Source organism: Scyliorhinus torazame, chromosome 7 (assembly GCF_047496885.1).
Source record: "Scyliorhinus torazame isolate Kashiwa2021f chromosome 7, sScyTor2.1, whole genome shotgun sequence".
Lineage (NCBI taxonomy): Eukaryota > Metazoa > Chordata > Chondrichthyes > Carcharhiniformes > Scyliorhinidae > Scyliorhinus > Scyliorhinus torazame.
This window is the reverse complement of record NC_092713.1, coordinates 13,187,591-13,201,038: the sequence shown is the minus strand read 5'-3', so window position 1 is coordinate 13,201,038 and position 13,448 is coordinate 13,187,591. Positions and strand designations below refer to the sequence as shown.

Here is a 13,448-nt window from a genome sequence, read left to right as displayed (position 1 = left end):
TTTAAAGGACAGACTTACCTCCCAGCAGCCACTTCCGCAATGCTCCCGCTGAAACTGACTCACCAGCTGTTCTCACGCCGAAATCGACTGGTCTGCCCCTGCAAAGACAAGTGCTTTTACAGGTTGACTTACCTCCCAGCAGCCACTTCCGCAATACTCCCGCTGAAACTGACTCACCAGCTGATTCTCCCGCCGAAATCGACTGGCATGCCCCTGCAAAGACAAGTGCTTTTAAAGGAGAGACTTACCTCCCAGCAACCACTTCCGCAATGCTCCCGCTGAAACAGACCCACCAGCTGTTATCCCGCCGAAATCGACTGGCCTGCCCCTGCAAAGACAAGTGCTTTTAAAGGTTGACTTACCTCCCAGCAGCCACTTCCGCAATGCTCACGCTGAAACTGACTCACCAGCTGTTCTCACGCCGAAATCGACTGGCCTGCCCCTGCAAAGACTAGTGCTTTTAAAGGTTGACTTACCTCCCAGCAGCCACTTCCGCAATGCTCCCGCTGAAACTGACTCACCAGCTGATTCTGCTGCCGAAATCGACTGGCCTGCCCCTGCAAAGACAAGTGCTTTTAAAGGACAGACTTACCTTCCAGCAACCACTTCCGCAATGCTCCCGCTGAAACTGACTCACCAGCTGTTCTCCCGCCGAAATCAACTGGCCTGCCCCTGCAAAGACAAGTTCTTTTAAAGGTTGACTTACCTCCCAGCAGCCACTTTCGCACTGCTCCTGCTGAAACTGACTCACCAGCTGTTCTCCCGCCGAAATCGACTGGCCTGCCCTAGCAAAGCCAAGTGCTTTTAAAGGTTGACATACCTCCCAGCAGCCACTTCCGCAATGCTCCCGCTGAAACTGACTCACCAGCTGATTCTCCCGCTGAAATTACCGGCCTGCCCCTGCAAAGACAAGTGCTTTTAAAGGACAGACTTACCTCCCAGCAACCACTTCCACAATGCTCCCGCTGAAACTGACTCACCAGCTGATTCTTCCGCCGAAAGCGACTGGCCTGCCCCTGCAAAGACAAGTGCTTTTAAAGGTTGACTTACCTCCCAGCAGCCACTTCCGCAATGCTCCCGCTGAAACTGACTCCCCAGCTGTTCTCACGCCGAAATCGACTGGCCTGCTCCTGCAAAGACAAGTGCTTTTAAAGGTTGACTTACCTCCCAGCAGCCACTTCCACAATGCTCCCACTGAAACTGACTCACCAGCTGATTCTCCCGCCGAAATCGACTGGCCTGCCCCTGCAAAGACAAGTGCTTTTAAAGCACAGACTTACCTCCCAGCAACCACTTCAGCAATGCTCCTGCTGAAACTGACTCACCAGCTGTTCTCCCGCCGAAATCGACTGGCCTGCCCCTGCAAAGACAAGTGCTTTTAAAGGTTGACTTACCTCCCAGCAACCACTTTCGCACTGCCCCCGCTGAAACTGACTCACCAGCTGTTCTCACGCCGAAATCGACTGGCCTGCCCCTGCAAAGACAAGTGCTTTTAAAGGTTGACTTACCTCCCAGCAACCACTTTCGCACTGCCCCCGCTGAAACTGACTCACCAGCTGTTCTCACGCCGAAATCGACTGGCCTGCCCCTGCAAAGACAAGTGCTTTTAAAGGTTGACTTACCTCCCAGCAACCACTTTCGCACTGCCCCCGCTGAAACTGACTCACCAGCTGATTCTCACGCCGAAATCGACTGGCCTGCCCCTGCAAAGACAAGTGCTTTTAAAGGACAGACTTAACTCCCAGCAGCCAGTTCCGCAATGCTCCCGCTGAAACTGACTCACCAGCTGTTCTCCCGCCGAAATCGACTGGCCTGCCCCTGCAAAGACAATTGCTTTTAAAGGTTGACTTACCTCCCAGCAACCACTTTCGCACTGCTCCCGCTGAAACTGACTCACCAGCTGTTCTCCTGCCGAAATCGACTGGCCTGCCACTGCAAAGACAAGTACTTTTAAAGATTGACTTACCTCCCAGCAGCCACTTCCGCAATGCTCCCGCTGAAACTGACTCACCAGCTGATTCTCCCGCCGAAATGACCGGCATGCCCCTGCAAAGACAAGTGCTTTTAAAGGACAGACTTACCTCCCAGCAACCACTTCCGCAATGCTCCCGCTGAAACTGACTCACCAGCTGATTCTCCCGCCGAAATCGACTGGCCTGCCCCTGCAAAGACAAGTGCTTTTAAAGGTTGACTTACCTCCCAGCAACCACTTTCGCACTGCACCCGCTGAAACTGACTCACCAGCTGTTCTCACGCCGAAATCGACTGGCCTGCCCCTGCAAAGACAAGTGCTTTTAAAGGACAGACTTACCTCCCAGCAGCCACTTCCGCCATGCTCCTGCTGAAACTGACTCACCAGCTGTTCTCACGCCGAAATCGACTGGCCTGCCCCTGCAAAGACAAGTGCTTTTAACGGTTGACTTACCTCCCAGCAGCCACTTCCACAATGCTCCCGCTGAAACTGACTCACCAGCTGATTCTCCCACCGAAATCGACTGGCCTGCCCCTGCAAAGACAAGTGTTTTTAAAGGACAGGGTTACCTCCCAGCAACCACTTCCGCAATGCTCCCGCTGAAACTGACTCACCAGCTGTTCTCCCGCCGAAATCGACTGGCCTGCCCCTGCAAAGACAAGTGCTTTTAAAGGTTGACTTACCTCCCAGCAACCACTTTCGCACTGCTCCCGCTGAAACTGACTCACCAGCTGTTCTCACGCCGAAATCGACTGGCCTGGCCCTGCAAAGACAAGTGCTTTTAAAGGACAGACTTACCTCCCAGCAGCCACTTCCGCAATGCTCCCGCTGAAACTGACTCACCAGCTGTTCTCACGCCGAAATCGACTGGTCTGCCCCTTCAAAGACAAGTGCTTTTACAGGTTGACTTACCTCCCAGCAGCCACTTCCGCAATGCTCCCGCTGAAACTGACTCACCAGCTGATTCTCCCGCCGAAATCGACTGGCCTGCCCCTGCAAAGACAAGTGCTTTTAAAGGAGAGACTTACCTCCCAGCAACCACTTCCGCAATGCTCCCACTGAAACAGACCCACCAGCTGTTATCCCGCCGAAATCGACTGGCCTGCCCCTGCAAAGACAAGTGCTTTTAAAGGTTGACTTACCTCCCAGCAGCCACTTCCGCAATGCTCACGCTGAAACTGACTCACCAGCTGTTCTCACGCCGAAATCGACTGGCCTGCCCCTGCAAAGACAAGTGCTTTTAAAGGTTGACTTACCTCCCAGCAGCCACTTCTGCAATGCTCCCGCTGAAACTGACTCACCAGCTGATTCTGCCGCCGAAATCGACTGGCCTGCCCCTGCAAAGACAAGTGCTTTTAAAGGACAGACTTACCTCCCAGCAACCACTTCCGCAATGCTCCCGCTGAAACTGACTCACCAGCTGTTCTCCCGCCGAAATCGACTGGCCTGCCTCTGCAAAGACAAGTGCTTTTAAAGGTTGACTGACCTCCCAGCAACCACTTTCGCACTGCTCCCGCTGAAACTGACTCACCAGCTGTTCTCCCGCCGAAATCGACTGCCCTGCCCCTGCAAAGACAACTGCTTTTAAAGGTTGACTTACCTCCCAGCAGCCACTTCCGCAATGCTCCCGCTGAAACTGACTCACCAGCTGATTCTGCCGCCAAAATCGACTGGCCTGCCCCTGCAAAGACAAGTGCTTTTAAAGGTTGACTTACCTCCCAGCAGCCACTTCCGCAATGCTCCCGCTGAAACTGACTCACCAGCTGATTCTCCCGCTGAATTTACCGGCCTGCCCCTGCAAAGACAAGTGCTTTTAAAGGACAGACTTACCTCACAGCAACCACTTCCACAATTGCTCCCGCTGAAACTGACTCACCAGCTGATTCTCCCGCCGAAATCGACTGGCCTGCCCCTGCAAAGACAAGTGCTTTTAAAGGTTGACTTACCTCCCAGCAGCCACTTCCGCAATGCTCCCGCTGAAACTGACTCACCCGCTGATTCTGCCGCCGAAATCGACTGGCCTGCCCCTGCAAAGACAAGTGCTTTTAAAGGACAGACTTACCTCCCAGCAACCACTTCCGCAATGCTCCCGCTGAAACTGACTCACCAGCTGATTCTGCCGCCGAAATCGACTGGCCTGCCCCTGCAAAGACAAGTGCTTTTAAAGGTTGACTTACCTCCCAGCAGCCACTTTCGCCCTGCTCCTGCTGAAACTGACTCACCAGCTGTTCTCCCGCCGAAATCGACTGGCCTGCCCCTGCAAAGACAAGTGCTTTTAAAGGTTGACTTACCTCCCAGCAGCCACTTCCGCAATGCTCCCGCTGAAACTGACTCACCAGCTGATTCTCCCGCTGAAATTACCGGCCTGCCCCTGCAAAGACAAGTGCTTTTAAAGGACAGACTTACCTCACAGCAACCACTTCCACAATGCTCCCGCTGAAACTGACTCACCAGCTGATTCTCCCGCCGAAATCGACTGGCCTGCCCCTGCAAAGACAAGTGCCTTTAAAGGACAGGCTTACCTCCCAGCAACCACTTCCGCAATGCTCCCACTGAAACTGACTCACCAGCTGTTCTCCCGCCGAAATCGACTGGCCTGCCCCTGCAAAGACAAGTCCTTTTAAAGGTTGACTTACCTCCCAGCAACCACTTTCGCACTGCTCCCGCTGAAACTGACTCACCAGCTGTTCTCACGCCGAAATCGACTGGCCTGCCCCTGCAAAGGCAAGTGCTTTTAAAGGACAGACTTACCTCCCAGCAGCCACTTCCGCAATGCTCCCGCTGAAACTGACTCACCAGCTGTTCTCACGCCGAAATCGACTGGCCTGCCCCTGCAAAGACAAGTGCTTTTAAAGGTTGACTAACCTCCCAGCAGCCCCTTTCGCACTGCTCCCGCTGAAACTGACTCACCAGCTGATTCTCCTGCCGAAATCGACTGGCCTGCCCCTGCAAAGAAAGTGCTTTTAAAGGTTGACTTACCTCCCAGCAGCCACTTCCGCAATGCTCCCGCTGAAACTGACTCACCAGCTGATTCTCCCGCCGAAATTGTCTGGCCTGCCCCTGCAAAGACAAGTGCTTTTAAAGGACAGACTTACCTCCCAGCAACCACTTCCGCAATGCTCCCGCTGAAACTGACTCACCAGCTGTTCTCCCGCCGAAATCGACTGGCCTGCCCCTGCAAAGACAAGTGCTTTTAAATGTTGACTTACCTCCCAGCAACCACTTTCGCACTGCTCCCGTTGAAACTGACTCAGCAGCTGTTCTCACGCCGAAATCGACTGGCCTGCCCCTGCAAAGACAAGTGTTTTTAAAGGACAGACTTACCTCCCAGCAGCCACTTCCGCAATGCTCCCGCTGAAACTGACTCACCAGCTGTTCTCACGCCGAAATCGACTGGCCTGCCCCTGCAACGACAAGTGCTTTTAAAGGTTGACTTACCTCCCAGCAGCCACTTCCGCAATGCTCCCGCTGAAACTGACTCACCAGTTGTTCTCACGCCGAAATCGACTGGCCTGCCCCTGCAAAGACAAGTGCTTTTAAAGGTTGACTTACCTCCCAGCAGCTACTTCCGCAATGCTCCCGCTGAAACTGACTCACCAGCTGATTCTCCCGCCGAAATCGACTGGCCTGCCCCTGCAAAGACAAGTGCTTTTAAAGGACAGACTTACCTCCCAGCAACCACTTCCGCAATGCTCCTGCTGAAACTGACTCACCAGCTGTTCTCCCGCCGAAATCGACTGGCCTGCCCCTGCAAAGACAAGTGCTTTTAAAGGACAGACTTACCTCCCAGCAACCATTTTCGCACTGCTCCCGCTGAAACTGACTCACCAGCTGTTCTCCCGCCGAAATCGACTGGCCTGCCCCTGCAAAGACAAGTGCTTTTAAAGGTTGACTTACCTCCCAGCAGCCACTTCCGCAATGCTCCCGCTGAAACTGACTCACCAGCTGATTCTCCCGCCGAAATGACCGGCCTGCCCCTGCAAAGACAAGTGCTTTTAAAGGACAGACTTACCTCCCAGCAACCACTTCCGCAATGCTCCCGCTGAAACTGAGTCAGCAGCTGATTCTCCCACCGAAATCGACTGGCCTGCCCCTGCAAAGACAAGTGCTTTTAAAAGTTGACTTACCTCCCAGCAACCACTTTCGCACTGCTCCCGGTGAAACTGACTCACCAGCCGTTCTCACGCCGAAATCGACTGGCCTGCCCCTGCAAAGACAACTGCTTTTAAAGGACAGACTTACCTCCCAGCAGCCACTTCCGCAATGCTCCTGCTGAAACTGACTCACCAGCTGTTCTCACGCCGAAATCGACTGGCCTGCCCCTGCAAAGACAAGTGCTTTTAAAGGTTGACTTACCTCCCAGCAGCCACTTCCGCAATGCTCCCGCTGAAACTGACTCACCCCCTGATTCTCTCGCCGAAATGACCGGCCTGCCCCTGCAAAGACAAGTGCTTTTATAGGACAGACTTACCTCCCAGCAACCACTTCCGCAATGCTCCCGCTGAAACTGACTCACCAGCTGATTCTCCCGCCGAAATCGACTGGCCTGCCCCTGCAAAGACAAGTGCTTTTAAAGGTTGACTTACCTCCCAGCAGCCACTTCCGCAATGCTCCCGCTGAAACTGACTCACCAGCTGATTCTCCCGCCGAAATCGGCTGGCCTGCCCCTGCAAAGACAAGTGCCTTTAAAGGACAGGCTTACCTCCCAGCAACCACTTCCGCAATGCTCCCACTGAAACTAACTCACCAGCTGTTCTCCCGCCGAAATCGACTGGCCTGCCCCTGCAAAGACAAGTGCTTTTAAAGGTTGACTTACCTCCCAGCAACCACTTTCGCACTGCTCCCGCTGAAACTGACTCACCCGCTGTTCTCACGCCGAAATCGACTGGCCTGCCCCTGCAAAGGCAAGTGCTTTTAAAGGACAGACTTACCTCCCAGCAGCCACTTCCGCAATGCTCCCGCTGAAACTGACTCACCAGCTGTTCTCACGCCGAAATCGACTGGCCTGCCCCTGCAAAGACAAGTGCTTTTAAAGGTTGAATTACCTACCAGCAGCCACTTTCGCACTGCTCCCGCTGAAACTGACTCACCAGCTGTTCTCACGCCGAAATCGACTGGCCTGCCCCTGCAAAGACAAGTGCTTTTAAAGGACAGACTTACCTCCCAGCAGCCAGTTCCGCACTGCTCCCGCTGAAACTGACTCACCAGCTGTTCTCCCGCCGAAAACGACATGGCAGGGTTTATAAAATTGGAGCGGATAAAATACGTACTAAGAGGTTTGGCTCAAGGGTTCACCAGTCGGTGGCAACCGTTCCTCGACTATCTCGCAGAACGATAAGGGAAATGGGAAAGGTAGCAGCAGCAATCCCAGGGGTGAGGGGGGGGGGTGGGGGGGGGAGAGGGGGGGGGGAGGGGAGGGCCCATCCGGGCCCTCAGGTGTTTTGTACAGGTGTTTGTATATGAGTTATTTATATTGGTTTTTGTGACTTTATTATTTTGGATATTGGCTAGTTTTTATTTTTGTTGCTGGCAGTTGCAGTCTAGTTAATATATTATTTATTCTTAAATTTAATATTTATATTGTTTTCAAGCTGCAAAAGGGGAAAATTTTGTACTGTCTTTGTTTGACCGAAAAATTTGAATAAAATATATTTTTTTTAAAAGAGAAGCACAAGTCAGGAGTGTAATGGAATACTCTCCACTTGCCTGGATGAATGCAGCTCCAACAACACACATGAAGCTCGATACCATCCAGGACAAAGCAGCCCACTTGATCGCTCCTCCTTCCACAAACATTCAAACTCTCCACCACAGATCAATACTAGCACCATGTACAAGATGCACTGCAGTAACTCACCAAGGCTCCTTAGACAGCACCTTCCAAACCCACGACCACTACCATCTAGAAGGACAAGAGCATCAGATACCTGGGAACCCCACCACCTAGAGGTTCCCCTCCAAGTCACTCGCCACCCTGACTTGGAAATATATTGGCCGTTTCTTTGCTGTGGCTGGACCAAAATCTTGGAGCTCCCTCCCGAACAGCACAGTGGATGTATCTACACCTGAAGGACTACAACGTTTCAAGAAGGTAACTCACCACCACCTTCTGAAGGGCAACCAGAGATGGGCAATAAATGTTGGCCGAACCAGCGATGCCCGCACCCCGTAAATGAATTTTTTAAGATTTCCGAACAAAATGGATATTGGTTCTGGATGTTGGATGTTAATCATCTCAGTTCCAGGACAGCACTGCAGGAGTCCCTTAGGGTTGTACCCGAGGTGCAACTGTCTTCAGCTACTTCATCAATAAGATCCTCTTAAGTCCAGAATTCCCGGATGATTGCACAATGTTCAGCACCATTCACCCAGGTACTGAAGCAGTCCATGCACAAATGCAGCAAGACCCAGACAGCATTCACGCTTGGGCTGATAAATGACAAGTAACATCCAAACCACACAACTGCCAGGCAATCATCACTGCACCCAGAGAAAATCTACCAGTCTCTTTCTGAAAGTCAATTGCATTAATATCATTGAATTGCCAATTATCAACCTTCTAGGGGCTGGTTTAGCACAGGGCTAAAGAGCAGACCAAGGCAGGCCAGTAGCACGGTTCAATTCCCGTACCAGCCTCCCTGAACAGGCGCCGGAATGTGGCGACTAAGGGCTTTTCACAGTAACTTCATTCGAAGCCTACTTGTGACAACAGGCGATTTTCATTTCATTTTTCATTTTCATTTCATTTTCTGGGGGTTACCGCTGACCAGCTTGTCAACTGGATACGAACAAGTCAGTGGCTGGGAATTCGACAGCAAGTAATTCATCTCCTGATTCCTCAAGCCTGTCCACACAAGGCGGAAGTCGGGAGTGTGATGGTGTCGTTGTCAATTGTTTGCATGGCACCTTCACTAAAAAAGAATACCAGCGATCTGGACTCCAAGCACCGATCCCACCCCCTGGAAACACCTGCCAGGTGTGTGGTCAAAGAAACGGCTCTAGGATTGGGCTCAACAGCAACGTAAGGACCCACGGAACCCATGGCCAGTGACACGGAGCTTCTTAGGTGGCCAATCAAACTCGTCAGCGAGTGATCGCCGAAGAACAAGTCCTCTTTCTGAAATGATGCACACTGACATTTTTTTAAAAGTGATACTTTGCACTGATATTGTTTCATGGTTAAATCATAATTCAAACTGGAAGGTGCAAACTGGAGATGCTGCAGTGGGCCCAATGGTGGGTGGGGTATTATCATAACTGGAAGAAGTAGCCACTAGAGAGAGCTACAGATACAAGTATATAAGGCATTGATGCTAAGCCTTGGGGGGAGAGTGGTGCAGGAGTTAGCTAGAGACAGGCAGAAGTAAAGAAAGTGTGAGTAAGAGCAGATCATAGTTTATAACAGTAGAGATTAGTTGTAGATGAGTGTAGTTTATATGTTAATAATCAATTGTGAATTATTTAGGAATACGCGTTGAATCCAAATTAGTGGTGTTAATAAATTCATAGCTTTGTTCAAGTTCAAATCATTTTGTGGTCTTTGTGAACGGAACGCCAACCATCCTGAATTTAGCAACATAAAGAACACCTCAATGGGGAAGTTCTCATGACTGTGCAGCAAGTTCCCATTATAAGTGTGGACAACACAAACAGAAATATTTATATTAATATAACACAGCAAAATGCCCCAAGATCCTTCAAAGCAGCGTCAGATGAAGTTGTAAATGGAAAAGATCGACATCAAAGTGTGAAAGGTTTGGACAGGCAGGGAGGTTTGAAGACTGGAGGCGTGTTTGTAAATACATCATGGGTGGGTTGTAGAGTAGTTAGAAAAGGTTATATCGGAGTCGCAGAGGAATCTCAGCATGATAATGTTGACAATAGAAATTTCAGAGAAGGACACGGAATATACAGCAGACAAACAGGTTGTTGAGCCAATCCAGTCACTGCAAGCGGCGATGCTCCTTTCGAGGGCCAAGTCCGTAAACTGCATGTTCCTTTATGGGTTTCTCAACATTATATCTTGCATTAGGGTTGAAAGATATTTGACTGATCTGTAATAACATGGGTTACCTTTTGTGACAACTCGAACGCCCTGATCATGAGCGTAACAAATTAAGGGAAAGGGAGGCACCAAATCGACCACAATCATTGTGACCTTAGTCCAGTCGTAATGTTTCCAATCCATTCCTTCATGATCAAAGATAAACACCTGGTGCAAAAATAAAGCTGTCAGCTGCAGTAATTACTGACATAAAACTCACATCAAAATATCAACATTTCCTATCAAAGTAACCCCGGATTCTTGAATGATGTGTGATGCGGCACGATAGCACACTGGTTAGCACTGTTGCTTCAGAGTGCCAGGGATCCGGAGGCTTTGACAAAGAGGCATCCAGACTCGAAACATTAGTTGCCTTTTCTCTCCACAGATGCTGTCAGACCTGCTGAGATTGTCCAGTATTTTCTGTTTTTGTTGGACATTCTGAATTCTCCCTCTGTGTATCCGAACAGGCGCCGGAAAGTGACGACTCGGCAATTTTCACAGGAACTTCATAGCAGTGTTAATTTTAGCCTACTTGTGACACTAATAAAGATTATTATTGCGGGCGGCACAGATGCACACTGGTTAGCACTGTTGCTTCACAGCGAAAGGAACCCGAGTTCGATTCCCGGTTTGGGTCACTGTCTGTGCGGAGTCTGCACGTTTCCCCCGTGACTGCGTGGGTTTCCTCCGGGTGCTCCAGTTTCCTCCCAAAAGTCCCGAAAGACATGTTTGTTAAGTGAATTGGACATTCTGAATTCTCCCTCTGTGTACACAAACAGGCGCCGGAATGTGGCGACGAGGGTATTTTCACAGTAACTTCATTGCAGTGTTGATGTAAGCCTACTTGTGATACTAATAAAGATTATGAGCGGATTCTCTGCTGCTCAACGCCGATATCGTAATCAGCGATTGGGCGGAGAATACCTTCCGACGCTCAAACTGGGGGCAGCGCCAGTTTGACGCCGGTTTTCGAGTCTCCGCACCCAGGAAATGGCATCACCATATCGCGTGCCGCACGCCGTTGGAACGCGTTGGCGCATTATCGGAAGGCCCTCCTGATGCTCCACCCCGATGGGCCGAGTTCCCGACCACGCAGTTGGCGTGGCCGGTAGCCGTGCTGTTCGCCTGGGTGGCTTCCGTGAGGGCTGGGGGACTGGCGGGAGGTGGCTAGCCGGTGGCCGTATTTAGCAGGTCAGGTCCACACATGGTCGGCGCCATGCTGTGCGGCACGGCCGCTGCAGGTCGTCACTGTGCGCATGCATGGTCACGCACCCGGTCATTCCCCGGCCGTTTTTGCCGTGGGAGCCGAAGGTTTTATCCCTGGCCACTGCCGCAAGCCCCTCACCGGTCCTGGAAGCGGTGAGGGTTCGCCACCGATTTTGCTGTTGTGAAATGCCGCAGTTCCCAGGCCACGTCGGCACTTAGCCGCAGAAACAGAGAATCCTGCCCTATGATTATTATTATTACCACTCATCAGAATGAATGAAGATTAGGAAGGGTTAATGAACACATCCAGTCTGCAGATTCTGTTGCTGGAGATACTGTTGCTGACACACTGCTCACTGAACAACATTACTGTGAGGGAAATACTGACCTCATCAAATACACAACAGCTACATAGTGATTTGATATCAATGTTTGTTGAAATATTCGCTAAATTGTATTCAGTTTTTAAAATAAATTTGGTGTAACCAATTCTTTTTTTTCCCAATTAAGGGCAATTTAGTTTTGGGCAATTGACCAACACTGCATATCTTTTTATTGGGGGGGGGTGAGACCCACGCAGACACGGGGAGAATGAGCAAACTCCACACGGACAGTGACACGGGACCGGGATCAAAGACGGGGACCGGATCAAACCCGGGTCTTCGGCACCCTGAGGCAGCAGTGCTAACCACTGTGCCGCTGTGACACCCCAAGTTGTATTCAGTTTAATCATAAGCAGAATCCCAGTTTTACAATGACTGAGATCAGATCACAATTTTATTCCATGTGATTCCAGGATTTTTAACTGGTGCTGTGGGGAATCAACATTCTGTGAAAACTGTAAACTTTAACCCGGGTATCAGTCTGTCAGAGTGAGATCACACATCATTTAAGATTCTACACATCAGAGAAACATTTTAAAATAAACATTTTACTGGTGCTGCACTTGTTCAAATATCTGTGCATTGTTCAATATTACAGATGTCCTATTTTACACAGGCTTTAACTACACCAAGATTAACACTTTAACATATATTATATATCATACGATTCTCTTTGTATTTGAACAACAGTCTGAGCTGCTCCTTGTGTCTGTGCACTAGCTTCACCTGCCCCCCTCACCCTGAGCCTGGTCCTGATCCTGGGGTTGTGTTCAGGACCCCTCTCCAGCCTGTATCTCCCCGGGAGCCCAGGCTGGAGGGTGACCGGTTAACGCTCTCCCCCAACCGAACCCAGGCCAGTCCCGGGGGGGGGAGAAAGAACACCCTAAAGAGGGCAATCTGTCAGAACTTCCACAACAGTGTGGGTGAGAGGAGCTGAACCACATGAGGAAAGTCACCAGTTCACAGCCCAATGCTCCATTCCAAGTGTTGCTGCCCAATACACTTCAAAAAAACTTCAAATCAATGAACTCTTTTCCCGAGGGAATTTAATGCTCTGACACACCCACCTCCACTGGGACCTGATGGTCTGCGGGTAAAGGCTCACACAGGCTCTTTTTTGAACATGGACACACATTAATGGGGGAAACCCCGGAGGCTCCGCCGATCCACATCACCAGCACCGCCACAACCTCCGCCACTGCCAGACTCCAGCGCATCCTCTCCGCCGGAGATGAAGATCTATCAGTCGCAGCGAGATCCTTTCTTTATACTGAGCCTCATGTGAATGATGATGCCACCTCCTGGGTCTCTCTATCTCTATCTTGCTTTGTGTGATAACAGGGAAATGTTGACGCAAGCTTCATGCTGTTAAATGTAACTTTGTAGGGAAGTTCTCTTCTCCCCGTCACTCCTCTTGAGTAACATTATCCATTAACCTCTGCACTATTTCCTCTCTTTCTTGACTTTCATTGTTGAACGTCTCTCTCCTTGTCCCAAGGCCTTATTAATATTAATCCTCACTTCTCTCTTCCCTCCCCGTTCCTTCCAGTCTTTTCCAATATTCATCCCAGAATTTCTGATTTCCTGTTCTCCGTCCCACTTCTTCCATCCCTGGACCAATTTTCACCAGGAATCCTCTCCTGGCCTTTCCTCCCTACTTTGGGTAGGCGGTGGCTTAGAGAGTATTGCCACTGGACTAATAATCCATAGATCCAGGATAATGCTCTGGGGTCCCGGGTTTCAACCCCACCACGCAGATTGTGAAATTTGAATTTGATAAAAATCTGGAATGAAAAGTCTAATGATGATTAATGAAACCATTGCCAATTGTCGTAGAAAC

General features: G+C 50.5%; 1 protein-coding gene across 1 annotated transcript in view; it reads right to left on the bottom strand.

Moving 5' to 3' along the window:
- LOC140426043 (di-N-acetylchitobiase-like) overlaps positions 1 to 12,922 on the bottom strand; it is a 62,188-nt gene extending 49,266 nt beyond the window's left edge. The window contains exons 1-2 of the mRNA XM_072510345.1: positions 12,676 to 12,922; positions 10,046 to 10,184 (exon numbers count right to left, since the gene is read on the bottom strand). Coding sequence (XP_072366446.1) covers positions 10,046 to 10,184; positions 12,676 to 12,825 — 289 coding nt within the window. The 5' untranslated portion in view covers positions 12,826 to 12,922. The remainder of the gene's footprint in view (positions 1 to 10,045; positions 10,185 to 12,675) is intronic.
- Between the last annotated feature and the right edge of the window lie 526 nt (positions 12,923 to 13,448).